Source organism: Polistes canadensis, unplaced genomic scaffold, assembly GCF_001313835.1.
Source record: "Polistes canadensis isolate GaletaPanama2010 unplaced genomic scaffold, ASM131383v1 scaffold_48, whole genome shotgun sequence".
NCBI classification, from domain to species: Eukaryota; Metazoa; Arthropoda; class Insecta; order Hymenoptera; family Vespidae; genus Polistes; species Polistes canadensis.
Genome location: NW_014569595.1, coordinates 160,010 through 176,297, shown reverse-complemented (window position 1 = coordinate 176,297; position 16,288 = coordinate 160,010). Strand labels below are relative to the sequence as shown.

The window sequence follows — 16,288 nt, the reverse complement described above, 5'->3', positions numbered from 1 at the left end:
ATAATTTCATTATATTCATTCATTACACAGATTTGAATTACTATAATTTCATACAAACATGGAATTTATGAATTAGTCTAACTTTAGAAAAAAAATGTAACTCTCTGATTCATTAAAATTTTCAATATTCAAACCTTTGATTGAGAAAATTGTATTGTTGTATATTATTGACTGTACACACAATGATTGATTATTATTTAATTTATATTTTTAATGTAACAGTACTGGTTTTTAAAGATCAGCATTAACGATTGGTTCTTTTTTGATTAAATGTCATATAGTAATTTAAATATGGCGGCTAGGAAGTTTGGCAACCCGCTAAATTTTAAAATACAAATTTCCCTAGCGTTTGATAAGGAAATTTGTTATTTTAATTGATAATATGAAATTTGCTTTGTAGTGTCAAAATGGTAAATGTTCTTAATGATTCTGACAGCGAGGACGAATTACCTCCTGGGTGGGAAGAAAGAGCTACTATTGATGGAAACGTTTATTATGTCAAGTAAATATTTGTGGTTTATTATTAATATTATTTTGTAATACTAACACTTTTATGGTTAGTTCATTAATTTCATACATTTTAATTATCATTCAAAATAATTACTGTTTTTTATAGTCATTACACAAAAGGTACACAGTGGACGCATCCTAGAACTGAACGCAAGAAAATCGTAGAAGGAGGTATTTATTATAGTTAATATTATACAGATTTAAATTCATTCATTTTAAGTAATAACAAATTAATGTATTATTACTTTTTTTTTAGAATTACCTTCTGGATGGGAAAGATGTATTTCTGACGATGGTAAAGTTCTCTTCATTGATCACATGAATCGTACTACTACTTACACCGATCCTCGATTAGCTTTTGCCACCGAATATAGGGAAAGTTCACAACCAGTACGACAAAGATTCGATGGAAGTAGTACAGCCCTTTCTGTTTTATACGGTCGTGATTTACGTAATAAATTAGCACTTATCACTGGTGCTAATACGGGAATAGGTAATTAATGTATATTTATAAATATATTTGTTATTTTATTTTTGTTTATATATGAAATAGTAAACATTCATTAATTTTTAGGTTTTGAAACTGCTAGATCATTAGCTTTACATGGCTGTCATGTTATACTTGCCTGTAGAAATGTTAAGGCGGGCGAAGAGGCAGTGAAAAAAATCAAACAAGAAAAAGAAAATGTTAATTGTGAAGTCTTAGAATTAGATTTAGGATCGTTGCAAAGTGTACGTAATGCCGCAGAAAAGTTCAAACAAAAATATAGGTAATAATTTATTAAATAAATGTATAAATTTTATAATATTATTTTAATTAATATAACATTTTTAGAACTCTTCATATTTTAATATTGAATGCCGGTGTATTTGGGATTCCATACGAACTTACAAAAGATGGTTATGAAAGAACATTCCAAGTTAATCATCTTTCACAATTTTATTTTACACTTTTCTTGGAGCATCCGATTCGTAGTTGTTACAATGCAAGAATAGTAATTGTTTCCAGTGAATCACATAGGTAATTTTGATAGATTAATTACGTTCGAATTTTTTTTTTAAATAATTATTATTATTAACTCATAGATTTTCTTCTATACAACACGTCGAAGATATTCATCCTTTAACTTTATCCCCACCTAAATATCATTATTGGTCAATGAGTGCGTACAACGATTCTAAACTTTATAATATATTATTTGCTCAAGAATTATCTAAGCAATGGCCCGCAGTAAGTGTATTCAGTTGTCATCCTGGTAATATGGTTTCTTCATCTCTATCTCGTTATTCGTGGATATTCCGACTATTATTTGCCATAGTGAGACCTTTCACCAAATCACTGGTATATTCACAATTTTTTATTGAATCAAAGAGATTGCTAATTGAAGTAGATTACATATTAATTCATACATTTTTTGTTTTTTTTTACATTTTGTTTTTGTTTTTGATTTAGCAACAAGCAGCAAGCACAACAATATTTTGTGCAACTGCACCAGAATTGGAAGGAGCGACGGGACTTTATTTTAATAATTGTTATCGTTGCGATCCTTCGACTGCAGCAATAGATTCCGCATTGGCAAGCAGACTATGGTCCGTTTCTCAAGATTTAATTATAAATGTTATGAAAAAAGATAAACTTTGGGAAGCATTAACTTTGAAATAATTTGGTAAAAAATGGGAAGAGTATATATAGTTTCTTTTATACATATATATATGTATATTTCAAATGATTTAATATAAGGTCTAAGGTGTTTTTATAATCATAAAATATACAATATTTTAACTAGCATAAAATTCTTTCAAATATTCCGCCTTTGGCTTGAGAATTACTTTATCCACAAGACTAATAACCCAACCTGGTTCAAGGCCATAAAATAATTGTCGTGGATCTTTACGTTCGGTCAACATTTTGTAGTCTGGATCATCTTCAATTTTTGGAAGTACGTAACCATATTTTTGCGATAATATTAAACGTTCTTGAGAAATTTTTTCAGGATCCGCCAAATATCCTCTTGTTGCAGCACTCGAATAATATTCTAAACAATCCGCAGGTGGTAATAATCTACGTGGTATTGGATCGCCTATAAATTAAGTAAATATCTTATTATTAAATAATATTATTAAAATAATATATGTATATATATATATAAGTAAAAAATATATGTTTTTGATTTTTTATATTATATATGAAGCTATATAGCCATAAAAAGAAAAAGAAAATTAAACAATCAAAAACAACTATACCTCTGCGAAGGAACTTTTCAGTATCGTTTAAAGCGAATAAACAATTTGGATCATAATAAGCTGTAGTGATAACGCCACCATTTCTTTCAATTGCTGCAATCACAGGTTCGCTAGCCCACTGCACTTCTATGTTGACTTTTGCCTTGAATATATTTGAGCCCTTAAAAAAGTACGTTTTTTAATATTTCTCTCCTTCAAACAGTAATAATTTTTCTGAACATGTTAAGTTAGTTACTAGTGACTGACAGTATACTTTTCATTCAGGCCACGTAAGTAAAGGAGACTCTGTGCTTAACATGTTAATATAATAAATTTGATTACCTCATCCGTTAAATGTACTCCAGCATGTTTCCAATCAATTTTAAAGTTATATAATCCTGTATTTATTATAGTTGCCAGGTCGATTGGTTTACTAGAATCTATCCTATTAGTATCTACGAACATTTGTAGCTCTTTCAAAGAAAGTGGTGGATATTGTCTTCTTAAGCTGTAACCACAAACAAATGCATAATTCTCTTTCTTCTAAATATATAATTACCAATTAAAATAAATCTTAACGCATTCATTATTAATGTCACATTTTTGTGATACACTAATTTTCATTGAGATGTGTTATACATGTTATACATTTGGGACAATAATCAACATCGTACTTACTGATGTCCTTTATAATAAGGCTCTTTTGGAAATCTAAGATAAAATGGAGTATTCCCAGTTTCAAATCCAGGTCTCATATAATTTTGTCTTTGACCGGAACCTTTGTTTCCTGCACCATGTTTATCTCCTCCGTGTTGACCCCTACCTCTTTTTGACTAAACATAATATAAATAAATTAAAACTAATATATTATTTCATATATTTCAACAATCACATAATATACAATTTTCAAGGTTATATAAACTAGTCATTTATATTTAACATATGTTTGATTTTAATAATAACAAAAATAATATTTAAAATCGTAAAACTATTACTTTTATTAAATTGATTATAGATAGTAATATATATAAATATTAAATTAAAATAACAAAACATTTCTCTCTCTTACAGGCTTTTTTGAACCGGGGTTAGGTCGAAGATTTGACAATTCTACTCGAGGTAAACTTCTTAGCATAGATAATGCCAAATCTCTACCATTTCTTGCCATTTTAAATTTAATTAATATTGTAATCTTTTATAATAATTATTACTTAAAATGAATTATTCACTTTAAAAAATATACTACCACGTAGTACATTATACAATTGTATGAATGGTTAGTGTGTATCGTTCACTTATGGTGGGGATAATCCCCTCCATTTTCTATTAACCATATATATATTGCAAGATTTATACATATCATTTAAAAAAAAAATAAATAGTATTAATTATTAAATGCAAAATTTAGAGAATACAAATTAAAAGAAAAAACTAAAAATAGAAAAATTTAATTGAAATATTAAAAATATTAATTATATTTGAATAAAAGTGCATTTGTTTGAATATTAGATAGCAAATAATTTAGGATAATAATAAAATATGACTATAAATACTTTCTTTTAATATATTAAATTATTATTTAAGCAATAATACATTTGTTGACATAAAATAAACGCTAATGATTAAATAATTTTAAATTCGATATCTCGATTCGCGTACATCTCGAAGTTATTGTAAATTTGTTCTTATTGCGATTAGAATTAATTATAATTTAAATGATAATGAAATATTTATTTTCTCGATCTCTCATGCAGTAACCTTAATGTGGTGAGACCTGGGTCGATAATACTTGCGATATATCGAAATTTAATTCTAAACTATGTAACGCAAGTACTATCGTACCGATTGCTGCATAGTTTTACGTGTTTCCTTAAAGTCGTGCCTTTTAGTTTTTAACGCGCGATTCTCTTGTATATTTTAAATTATTTACATTTTCTATTATTTGAATAATAATTTTTTAATTGAATAATAATAATTGATATATATAAATCTATGCAAATTTAAATGCATTCGTGTAAATTCAGTGATACGAATAAACGCATATACATGCATTAAAATCACCATAAAAATCATGTCATTCATGTTTCTTATTTTGCAGTATATTTTTATATCTAAATACCGGATATTTTAAATAATAAAATAATCGATGTTCTTCTCTTAACCAGATTGTATAATTAATTAAAATCTCTATTATATAACAAAACAATCGATAAATAATTAATTAATTGAATTATTTTTTCTCCAGTAACCGCATCCTTTTTTTAACCTAACGAAGGTGAAGAATAAAAAAAAATTGTGAAATAGGAAATTCATTGACGTCTTAAAAACGTGTTTCATGCAGAAAAATAATGGACAAGAGGAGAAAGATGAGGAGGACGAGGATGACCTTCATTTGTGGATGCAGATGCGCAGCATCAGCCTACTTCGCCGACAAAGGTATTCTCCGAAATGAATAATTATCAATGACGTAAGTTCGAAACTAAGGAAAGACAAATAAATCATTGATTTAATAACTTATATTATCTCTTTTGTTAAAATAGAAATGGCGTATAATGGGAAAATACAAGAAATTTAAGTGCAATGATGATGATGATGATGATGGTAGTGTGGACCCAGTCGTTCTTCCTCTAACGGTAAAGACTTGGCTGTTGAAAGAGGAAAGAGTGGGAAATACGAAGAGAGATAGGAAGAAAAAGAGGGAGAGAGAAATAATGAAAGACAGACAAATAATAAAAAGAGAGAAAGAGAGAAAGAGAGAGAAAGAAATGGAAGGGAAAGCCAGATCGTCCGGTTTCTTGCGTCCATGATTGGTAGTATCCGTTAGTATACATTCAGCCGTCGTTTGAGATGGCAATTGAATCAAATGACTTGAAAAACATTGTTGTCATTTGCTCTTGAAAATATATATCTGTATCTTTTCATTCTTATTTTAAACTTATAATCAAAAAATTTTTAACGTCGATATATTATTACAAATTGTATAGAAAATAAGTCGAAGAATCGTAAGATCGGTAGCATACCTATAACACCTTTTATAAAGGTGGCGTTCTTAAAGGCACTACATCAACGGCTGGTGAGTCATTCTATTTATTTAAAACGAAATGACGTCCTCCGAAAGGATTCATGGTTCAGCGCCGGGAATGATCTCGATGGTATAAACTAGGTCTTTGGTAGTCTTGCGTGAAGCTAAACTCTTGTTGTTGTAACCTGATTTTAGAAGATTCTAGATTATCTTTTTTTTTTTCTTTATAACTCATTCCAATTATTGTTGGGATATAAATGTTCATAACGAAGTGGTAATTATAATTAATATTTGTTTTTATTTGGTTATCAGAGCAACAAGTTGTTTGATTGAGCTACTTTTCCTTTTCGTTCGAAATTTTTAATATATTTCCTATTTTTATTTTTATTTATTATTATTTCTTTGTAAATTAATGAATACAATACTGTATTTGTTTTATGGTATATTTGTAATATTTATTTAATTGATAATTATGAAGATTGTATTAGAAATAGACGATTTTTATAAGAACATTTATTGTTGTGTTTAGAAATTATCGAGGACAAGTAGACAACAATTTATTCAGATAATAGATTACGTTTATAATTTAATCTGGTATATAAGCTCTCTTTCTCTCTGTCTTTTTTTCTATGTGATATGTGGTTTGTATGCATGTTTATGGAAAAGCGCGTATTCTGAAATGTCTTACTGGACACCAACGAAAGTGTCACACGATAGACAACGGTTTTCTATTTTATTATGTTTCTTTTTTGCATTGGAGAACTCGTTACTTCCTAATTGCAAAATACTAATGTAAATTACTTAAATTATTTAAATAATTCATTGTGTTTTTTATCGTTATAAAGAACATTTTGCGTTCAACGTTTAATCACGTAAATCATTGTTAATATTAGAAATATTATTCATTAACAATTTATGATCGTGGTATAATGAAGTTTATTTAGAAACTTATAAAGATTATGCAATCCTTCTTGGAAATATTCAATCTCGTAATAATTAGAGATAATTGAAAAAAAAATAGAAAGAAAATAAATGTCGGATTTATGTATTCACGAATGCATGCTATCACATGCATTACGTGTGTGCGCACATGATAATAATTGATTATCTTGGAATATGACATAACGAATAATTTTCTATATTATTGTATACATTGTATATATATACATTTTTTAAACGAATTACACACAGACTATAATTAATATCCGTAATAATTATATATAATATAAATTTTTGTATGTGTGTGTTTCAGATGTGAAATATTTCAATAATATAATGGATTGGTTTTGCTTATGCAGCTTATTTCTATTTGGAATAGTGACCAATGCGATAGCTGAACCGTAAGAATAAAAATTTTTAAAAAGGGGTAATCCCCACGAATACTGGCGGGAATCCCATTAGACGCCATTTTTGTTAATCTATCATACGCAGTATTAAATATATACTATGTTCGTGACAATTTACTTTGATTTTTAATTGATAATACCTTAATGTCATAACAGGAGTAATATCTGTCGAGTATTGCGCATATTTTTCATTATATTTTCTTAATTAATATTATGTCTGAAAATAAAATAATGTATTATAAATTAAATTCTAAGTTAACCAATCTTCCTTTTTACACTCTTTGTATATTTATTGCGGTAGTTTCAACATATTTTATTTTTACTACATTCTCCTATTTGGATTCGCACAATCAGAAAAAGAAACCGTAAGTTAATGTTAATAGTTTGATCGGTAAGAAAGCAATAGGTTATTTAATGAAATTTACATGTCGTGACTCTCTCTTACTTTATCGTTTTATACTCATATACAATGTTAGTATTTTATGTTTGTTTTTAAAGGTATTATGCTATCATTGCACCAAAGATTGTACGCCCTGATTCAGAATACCATGTTACCGTAAGCACTATCGGTGTCTCAACACCTTCAAACGTGTACATCGAATTGTTTGGTAATCTTGACAATGGAGATCATTTCAATGTATCTCAAAGTGTTACTGTAGAACCATATTCTACAAGAATTGTCAGATTAGAGGTATAATTAAAAATTATAATTTTCATAAAAGACACACTGTATAAAGTATTATTGATTATTTTAATTGTTTATTCTTATGTTTACAGATCGGAGATACTTCTCCAGGACACTACACACTTTTTGCACGTGGCCTGACTGGCATTCAATTTGCTAATTCTACCGAAATACAATATGTCCATAAAAGTTATTCTGTTTTCATACAAACAGATCGGGCGATATACAAGCCTGGAAATAAAGTTATGTTCCGTTGTCTTATATTAGATTCTAGATTGAGACCGAGTCTTACACGTCAAGTTGATATTCATATCACAGTAAGTATACTTATTAATAAATGAAAATAATTAGATAAGAAAATTTTTTAATTAAATTGTATTAATAATTGTAATAGGATGGAGCTAATAATCATATTAAACAATGGCAACGACCGCAAATAACACGCGGAGTTTTTAGCAGTGAACTCGAATTATCTATGTCTCCAGTTTTAGGAACTTGGAAGATTGTGGTTAATGTCAATGATCAAATGTTTGAAAAAAAATTTGAAGTCGCCGAGTATGTGCTTCCTAAATTTGAAGTAACCATAGATGCGCCTAAACATTCTACATTTAAAGAGTCAAAGATTACCGCTACGGTTCGCGCAAAGTAAGGAATTAAATATTGTATATAATAATCAAATTAAATAAATGAATTTTTTTTAAAAGATAAATTACATATCATAACATTTATATATATATATATTTCTTAGATATACTTATGGAAAGCCTGTCAAAGGAGAAGCTACTATAACAGCTTTCCCAAATATTTTCTCAGGAGTTATTCAACCAATTTTCCAACAACCTGTCAGAAAAATAGTACCCATTGATGGAAAAGTTACTGTTGATTTTAATATTATTACTGAGCTCAGGTATATTAAAAGAGAAATGTTTTAATGTTTAAAATAAATATTTTATGTATAATAATAAATGTTTTCTTATATTACTTGTTAATATAGGCTTACAGATGAGAACGAAAGGCCTATTAGAATAGAAGCTACAGTTGAAGAAGAATTAACTGGTAGAAGGCAGAACGTTTCAGTCGAGATAACGTTGCATAAACATAAATATACTATGGAATTAATAAAAACATCTGAGTATTATAAACCAGGATTAAAATACACGGCATTCGTAAGTATAATTATTTATATTATCAAAAAATAGATTCAATATAATTATTTATATATCATAATTTTATTTTCAGATTAAATTGGCTTATCATGATGGGGCTCCTGTTCAAGATACAAAAAATCCTGTTTTAATAGCTTATGGATACACTTATAATCAATCAGCTTTTTCCAATGTTACACGTTTCTTAGACAAAAATGGCATGATACAATTAGATTTTTATCCACCCATTGCTAAAGATGATATTTCTGTTCCACTTAATATCGAGGTACGATGATTGATCATATAAACAATTTTATGAATTTATAATTAATAACTATTGATAAATGATTGATTTCAATTACTTTCTTAGGCACAATATTTAAATTTACACGAGTGGTTTTCCAGTACCAATCAAGCCATGTCGCGTAGTAATCAATACATACAAGCGATTTTGAAAACAGAAAATCCCACTGTAAATCATGATGTCGAGATCGAAGTTAATTCCACAACTCCGCTTAAATATTTAAGCTATGAAGTGCTTGGTCGTGGTGATATCTTAGATGCTGGTTCTGTATATGTACAAGATAAACATAGTATCAAATTTAAGTAAGTTATCGTATAATATTCATATGCAAGCTTTTTTCAAAATAATTCCTCATTCGTAATAATAATAATAATAATAATAATAATAATAATAATAATAATAGATTTTTGGCTACATACGTTATGGCACCAACGGCACACGTAATCGTTTATTACATTCGAGACGATGGCGAAGTTATTGCAGATGCATTAGACGTGGAACTAGAAGGAGCGCTACAAAATTATGTAAATATATATATATATATATATATATATATATATATTGTCTTTCATTATTAATATTATTATAATTAATAATATAATAATAAAATATTAATTTTTTATATTGTGTGTGTGTGTGTGGAATGAAGGTCGACATCAAAATTTCACCGGAAGAAGAAGTCGAACCAGGAAAGGATGTTAGCTTGATGATTAGCTCTAAACCAAATTCATACGTTGGATTATTGGGTGTCGATCAGCGTTCTTTTCTATTAAAATCAGGAAACGATATATCTTATGTACGTAATATATTCAATGAATAATCAATGAAAATATATACACGAATATATATAATGAATATATTTTTTACAGGAAAAAGTGGAAAAAGAATTAAAATCATACGATACAATAGAAGAATCTCCTTATTCAGACTTCGACCTTTATCGTTCATTCTGGAGACCAGGATCAGGTACAGCCAACGATGTATTTAGGGTAAATATCGGTTATAAAATGTATATAAGTATAAATGTATAAAAATAAGTATGATAGAAAAATTGTTTAATTGAATAATATTAAATTTGTTAATCAGGAAACTGGTGCCGCCATTCTTACTAATGGATATCTTTTTGAATATTTATTGCCAAGTAAGTATATTTATTTAATCTTATGTAACTAAATAAAGTAATAATTTCTGTATTTATTTAACATAATTATATCTGTAATATTAGCTATATATATTTAATGTAGTATAGTTGGATTACACTTATCTTTAATACAACTTGAAGTAATGATAATATTCATTATTATAATCCTTAAATCTAGTGTGCTGAATATTCGTTATTATGCTTATTTATTACATTAATCCTAATTATTTAACAATGCTTATATGTGCATAGTATACTACAGAGCTAGCATGGCAGCACTGGATGTAGCTGTTCCTGCTCTTCCTTCTGCTCCTTCTGCTGCAAGCGTGCAATTCAACCAAGATATATTTTCAACTAAGAAGGTCACTGTTCGTAAGAACTTCCCTGAAACTTGGCTTTGGGAAGCAGTTGATGCTGGGTAATGCCAATTAATTAATTAATTATCACACATACACACGTACTCATTTTTTAATTTTAATTTAGTTAACATCGTATATACAGTTTTGCAACGTATACAAATATCATTTTATTTCTTTCATCTATAACAATCATAATCATTTATTTTATCATTAGTTACGATCATTGCTAGTATGCGAGAATAAAATTTGCTTCATAATGCCTCACAGTGACGAACCTATTTTTATTAACAGTTTTCTTTAACCGTTTGAGTCTCAGGGTTGTATCAGGGGTTGTCTTTTTTCTAAAGACTCCTTTAGAAAAATCGTGTCGACATATGTCAAGTGGATTGACGATGTATGAATATCATATTACATTTCAATAACATGCTACTTTTTAACAAGAAATTTGAACAATTCAATCGCGTTGCTTGGAACTCAAACTGTTAATTATCATTAATCGTTTGCGCTAATTCACTAATCAGTTTTTGGGTTGCTGTAAGTAACATTCTTCGTTATAACAAATGTACATGTATAACATGTTTTATAAATGCATATGTTCTGTGATTACAAATATTGTTTTTAACAGATTTAATATTTGTTGAAACATATGATTTTGTTTTGTATTAAATGTTATAGATTACAAATATTAAAAATTCTTATTTTTTTATTTATTTATATTGAAATTATTTTACAGCCGATGACTAGATGTACCATTTCATATGAACATAGTATTATTCGATACATTTATCTGTTATATAGTCATCTTAAATACATATAGTTAAATTACAGGACACCAAGGAAATTGGGAAGGTAGGCTTGAAGGGTCATCTCATGGAGCGTCTACGCTTCGACCAGATCTTGGTCCACCCGTAACGCTCAGATTAGCAACAAGGCCACCATTGGCAGGTCCTTATGCATTCTCTCGCATTCCACCTCCTGTTTGGAATAAGCCCCGTGTATTCCTTATGCATGACATCTTAAACACTTGGCTTTTCACAAATTTTTCTTCAGGGTATTTATTTGTATCTTCTATACTTCCTTCTGCATGCTTATGAGACATATTTTTGTTTGTTTGTTGTATATTTTATAGACATACGTACACACATATTTTTCTGTAAATAATATTATTCTGTTATGTTATACGCATACATACACACATACACAGTAAATCGTGTCGTCTTTTATGTATATGTAAAAAAAATGCAGGACTAAAGAAACCAAAGCTGCTTAAATTTATTTGTAGTATATGCCACTGTCTCAATGTTGTAATTAGAGCTATTATATCTCATTATCAGTTAAAAATATACACAAGTATCTCATACCAATAAAAATTTGTAACATTTCACACGCAACATTAACTTATCACAGATTACGTAATTACTTTAGGATATTTCAAATATTAAATTATTATAAAAGTAAATAAAAAGGTTTCTTTCATTTTTAGGATCAAAGGAGAAACCGAATTTCGACGCCCTGTACCAGACTCTATTACATCGTGGGTAGTTTCAGCATTCTCTTTAAGTGATGTACATGGATTAGGTCTCATCAATGAACCAAGAAAGGTTGTTATATATTATTTATATATTCTGTTATATTATTAAAAATATATTAATTTAATATATATATTTAATTAATATGACGAATATTATTTTAGCTAAAAGTTTTTAGACCCTTCTTCATTTCTATGGATTTGCCTTATTCCGTGATAAGAGGAGAGATCGTGGCAATACAAATTGTGGTATTTAATTACTTTAATAAAAATGTGGTAGCCGATGTGTTGTTAGAAAATGCCGGACAATTTGAATTTGCAGAAATTTCAAATGAGGTCCACGACACGCCCAGTAAGTTCATTATTATAAATCTCGTTTTTATTTAATTAATTAAACGATATCATATTACTAATGTATTTTTTATTTTTATAGAATTGGAATTATATCGCAAGAAAAAAGTAGAGATTAAAGCTAATACTGGTTCAAGCGTATCGTTTATGATTATTCCAAGAGAATTAGGATATATAACGATCAAGGCTACAGCGCATAGTCCATTAGCAGGGGATAGTGTTGAACACAAATTACTTGTAAAGGTAACTTTTCTTTTTTATTAATAAATAAATAATATATATATATTTTATGTTTGTATAATTTATTCTTCATATTTTAAAAGTCTGAGGGTGAAACACAATACGCGAATAAGGCAATATTTATAGATTTGAGAAGTGAAAAAAGCATGCAAACAAATATCACAATTGAGATGCCTAAAAATATAGTGCAGGATTCAGAACACATTGTGATTTCAGCAGTAGGTAATAATAATAATCTTTTATATTATTTATTTAAGTGATTTATTAAAAATTTTTTATTTGTTTACTATAATTGTAAATTTGGAAATATTAATTTTGTAGGTGATATCTTGGGTCCTAGTATACCTAATTTGGCAAATTTGATTAAAATGCCATTTGGATGCGGCGAACAAAATATGTTGAACTTTGTGCCGAATATTGTTGTATTAGATTATTTAAAGGTAATTTAAATGAAATTTCTTTTCTTTTTGGTTCTATAAATTTGTATCTTTAATTTAGAAGTTATTTATTTGTAGAATACAAACCAATTGAAACAAGCAATACAAGCTAAAGCATTGAAATATTTAGAAATTGGTTATCAACAAGAATTGACATATAAACACAATGATGGATCATTCAGTGCATTTGGCATGTCCGATCCTAATGGAAGTACATGGTAAAATAAATAATAATTTGTACTTTTTGTGATATACGAAGATTGAATATTATCTTCATTTTATTTTTTCTTCAGGCTCACTGCATTTGTAGCTAAATCATTCCAGCAAGCAAAAGATTATATAACTATCGACGATAAAGTAATAGACGAGGCTTTGCAATGGTTGTCCAATAATCAAGCTGAAAATGGTAGTTTTCCTGAAGTAGGAAGAATCAGTCATCGTGATATGCAAGGTGGAGCTGCTAAAGGTCTCGCATTAACAGCATTTACACTTATCTCATTCCTCGAAAATCCAGTAAGTATATTTTTAATAAAATATAATATTATTTCTTCTTCTTTAATGAATATTTAAAAATATTATTCTAGGAAGCGACAGAAAAATACAGAAATAATATAAATAGAGGTGTAGATTATATTGTACGAAACATGGATGGATTAGACGATCCGTATGCATTAAGTATATGCACGTACGTATTGAATTTGGCCAAACATCCATACGAGACTAACGCATTTTATGCGTTACAATCTAAAGCATTGACGGAAAATGATATAAAATGGTGGAGTAAACCAATTGCAAAAGATGACAAAAATCCATGGCATTCTTTATTACCTCGTTCTGTAGACGTAGAAATGACATCTTATGCTTTACTTACATACTTGCGAAGACATTTAATTGCTGATTCTATCTCCATAATGAAGTGGTTGGTTAAACAAAGAAATTCAGAAGGTGGTTTTGCATCTACACAAGTATGTTTATTTATATTATTTTAAATAAAATAAAGAGACTATTTAAAGAGTTCTTAATGCAAGAATTTATTTTAATTTTAGGACACCGTCATTGGTATATACGCATTAGCGCAATTAGGTGCAAGATTAATGTCAAAAGACAATTCTGTTTTTATATCGTTATTCTACGAAGGAGAACAAAGTCAATTAAGTATAAATTCTCGCAATGCTATGATACTTCAGAAACAAATTGTAAGTTTTTAATATTTTTTATAAAAAAGAAAAATATTATATAATTATCTTCTTGTGTGTGTGTGTGTGAATTATTTATTATAAATTGATATATATAGCTTCCAAAGAAAACTCGTTTCGTTAACATCACTGCAAACGGTAATGGATTTGCCATAATTCAAGTATCATACGAATATAATTTGAACGTAGCTGGTGCTTGGCCATTATTTACTTTAGACCCTCAGGTAGATCGAAACTCTAATGCTAATCATTTGCAACTATCTATTTGTTCTGGGTATGTAATCATTTATTTATTACTAATAAACTAAAGAAATTGTCTTTATATTAATATATGAATATTTTATATATCATAGGTTTGTACCAACGAGGGAAGCTAATGAAAGTAATATGGCTGTTATGGAAATAAGTTTGCCGTCAGGTTTTACAGTTGATAGAGATTCCCTACCTAGTCTTGAAGTTTCACAAAATGTTAAACGTGTAGAAACTAAGAATGGTGATACAATGGTTGTCTTGTATTTCGATAAGGTTTGCATTTTATTATACTAAAAAAATAATTTATATCTTTTTTATTATATATCATTATATATTATTATATTATTTATATATCTTTTATTATATATACATAGATATTACTTATATCTTGCTTTTATTATTTTTATTATTAAAATCTAATACAATGTTACAGATGGTCGTTCACGAGTATTGTCCTACCGTATCTGCGTATAGAACACATAAAGTAGCTAAACAAAAACCAGTACCTGTATCTATTTACGATTATTATGATTCATGTAAGTTTTTCTATAAGTTTTTATTAATTACATATATTATTGATATATTAATATAATTTTTTTTTAAATACATTAGCGAGAAGAGCACGAGCATTTTATGAGCCACGAGTTGCATCGCTTTGTGATATTTGCGAGGATAAAGAATGCGAGGATGTTTGTCTCTCACAACCTGATAAAAGGAAAGATAATGATCATGCATCTGCTGTGGCATCATCTTTATGCATAAACGCATATGTGACGTCCTTGCTCGTTTTGTTTTCTGTTTCACTCTATAAATATTTGTAAATATAGGATTTAGCGTGAAAATACATTTATACGTAATATTTACAAGTGACATAATATTAAAGTATAGACCAGTGTTTCTTAAACTTTATATGTTTGGTAAAAATATTCAGTAATTTTTTTTGTAGATATAAATATTTCTTTATTTCTTATTTCTATATTTTATTTTTAAAATTTACATTAACAAATCTAAAAGGATTAATTTCTTATTTTAATAGAAAAAGCCATGACATCAAGATGTTAAACTCGTGTACATAGTTTGAGAAACATTGATATATATATAAACGTGGTATGTAAGTGCTGACCAAAGTACTTTTCAAATTTACAGAATTTGCAATTTTCAAGTTGCAGATTTAATATTACTTTACTGACAAAGCAGAATAGTTTAACGTGTAAGAAATTAATTTTAAATTTATCTAAAAACAAAATATATTGTAAAACATATTACTAAAGTTATATACTGTTATTAATATTATATATTACGTATGTATATTTTTTCAATATTCTTTTTTTTTCTAGCTGAATATATATATTAACGTTACGAAAGATTTAATTAACTCGCGCGAAGAAAAATAAATATATATAATTATCTTTTTATTATTTATTCCAATAATATTATGCGAAAATAGATGACACAAAAATTATTTTTATATAAAATATTTCAGAAATATGAAAATAAACATAAATTTCAATAGTTATTATCTGTGTGATTGCAAAATATTTTTATTGAA

The 16,288-nt window shown here is 27.9% G+C and overlaps 3 protein-coding genes across 7 annotated transcripts; 2 read left to right on the top strand and 1 right to left on the bottom strand.

The window, feature by feature from the left end:
* The first annotated feature begins 332 nt into the window (after window positions 1-332).
* On the top strand, window positions 333-3,852 carry LOC106785323 (WW domain-containing oxidoreductase-like). The gene is made up of 9 exons (XM_014745683.1): window positions 333-502; window positions 617-681; window positions 767-1,003; window positions 1,085-1,280; window positions 1,346-1,531; window positions 1,597-1,852; window positions 1,964-2,450; window positions 2,532-2,602; window positions 3,805-3,852. Exons 1-7 carry the CDS (start codon window positions 408-410, stop codon window positions 2,171-2,173), a joined length of 1,245 nt encoding a protein of 414 aa, XP_014601169.1. The 5' UTR covers window positions 333-407; the 3' UTR covers window positions 2,174-2,450; window positions 2,532-2,602; window positions 3,805-3,852.
* On the bottom strand, window positions 2,208-4,052 carry LOC106785324 (39S ribosomal protein L15, mitochondrial). Its single transcript, XM_014745684.1, has 5 exons — window positions 3,803-4,052; window positions 3,412-3,566; window positions 3,076-3,241; window positions 2,755-2,914; window positions 2,208-2,591 (listed from the first exon to the last, which is right to left on the bottom strand). The coding sequence occupies exons 1-5, from the start codon at window positions 3,899-3,901 to the stop codon at window positions 2,290-2,292; spliced, it is 882 nt and encodes a 293-aa protein (XP_014601170.1). The 5' UTR covers window positions 3,902-4,052; the 3' UTR covers window positions 2,208-2,289.
* Window positions 4,053-5,008: 956 nt separating this feature from the next.
* LOC106785322 (CD109 antigen-like) lies at window positions 5,009-16,009 on the top strand. 5 transcript variants are annotated; one of them, XM_014745680.1, is made up of 28 exons: window positions 5,009-5,169; window positions 5,274-5,366; window positions 7,008-7,095; window positions 7,600-7,792; window positions 7,879-8,103; window positions 8,181-8,431; window positions 8,535-8,693; window positions 8,781-8,952; window positions 9,026-9,217; window positions 9,302-9,537; window positions 9,639-9,759; window positions 9,885-10,031; window positions 10,105-10,224; window positions 10,322-10,376; window positions 11,564-11,786; window positions 12,219-12,336; window positions 12,429-12,615; window positions 12,697-12,857; window positions 12,938-13,076; window positions 13,176-13,294; window positions 13,370-13,509; window positions 13,585-13,804; window positions 13,876-14,256; window positions 14,338-14,487; window positions 14,586-14,761; window positions 14,841-15,012; window positions 15,173-15,275; window positions 15,352-16,009. In XM_014745680.1, exons 3-28 carry the CDS (start codon window positions 7,031-7,033, stop codon window positions 15,558-15,560), a joined length of 4,434 nt encoding a protein of 1,477 aa, XP_014601166.1. In that variant the 5' UTR covers window positions 5,009-5,169; window positions 5,274-5,366; window positions 7,008-7,030; the 3' UTR covers window positions 15,561-16,009. The 5 variants fall into 5 exon arrangements, with proteins under 5 accessions (XP_014601166.1, XP_014601167.1, XP_014601168.1 ...); XM_014745681.1 differs by lacking the exons at window positions 5,009-5,169; window positions 5,274-5,366 and adding an exon at window positions 5,459-5,806; XM_014745682.1 differs by lacking the exons at window positions 5,009-5,169; window positions 5,274-5,366 and adding an exon at window positions 5,846-6,029.
* Window positions 16,010-16,288: the final 279 nt, after the last annotated feature.

What these genes read in the sequence shown, in the direction of transcription:
- LOC106785324 (XM_014745684.1), bottom strand. Translation starts at nt 3,901, where the DNA reads ATGGCAAGAAATGGTAGAGATTTGGCATTATCTATGCTAAGAAGTTTA. An exon ending in ACCCCGGTTCAAAAAAGCCT is followed by an intron (nt 3,567 to 3,802) that starts GTAAGAGAGAGA and finishes TATTATGTTTAG; the next exon opens with TCAAAAAGAGGTAGGGGTCA. An exon ending in GAGTACATTTAACGGATGAG is followed by an intron (nt 2,915 to 3,075) that starts GTAATCAAATTT and finishes TACTTTTTTAAG; the next exon opens with GGCTCAAATATATTCAAGGC.
- LOC106785322 (XM_014745678.1), top strand. Translation starts at nt 7,315, where the DNA reads ATGTCTGAAAATAAAATAATGTATTATAAATTAAATTCTAAGTTAACC. An exon ending in AATATTATTACTGAGCTCAG is followed by an intron (nt 8,694 to 8,780) that starts GTATATTAAAAG and finishes TTGTTAATATAG; the next exon opens with GCTTACAGATGAGAACGAAA. An exon ending in AACACAAATTACTTGTAAAG is followed by an intron (nt 12,858 to 12,937) that starts GTAACTTTTCTT and finishes ATATTTTAAAAG; the next exon opens with TCTGAGGGTGAAACACAATA.
- LOC106785323 (XM_014745683.1), top strand. Translation starts at nt 408, where the DNA reads ATGGTAAATGTTCTTAATGATTCTGACAGCGAGGACGAATTACCTCCT. An exon ending in CAAGAAAATCGTAGAAGGAG is followed by an intron (nt 682 to 766) that starts GTATTTATTATA and finishes CTTTTTTTTTAG; the next exon opens with AATTACCTTCTGGATGGGAA. An exon ending in TGGTGCTAATACGGGAATAG is followed by an intron (nt 1,004 to 1,084) that starts GTAATTAATGTA and finishes ATTAATTTTTAG; the next exon opens with GTTTTGAAACTGCTAGATCA.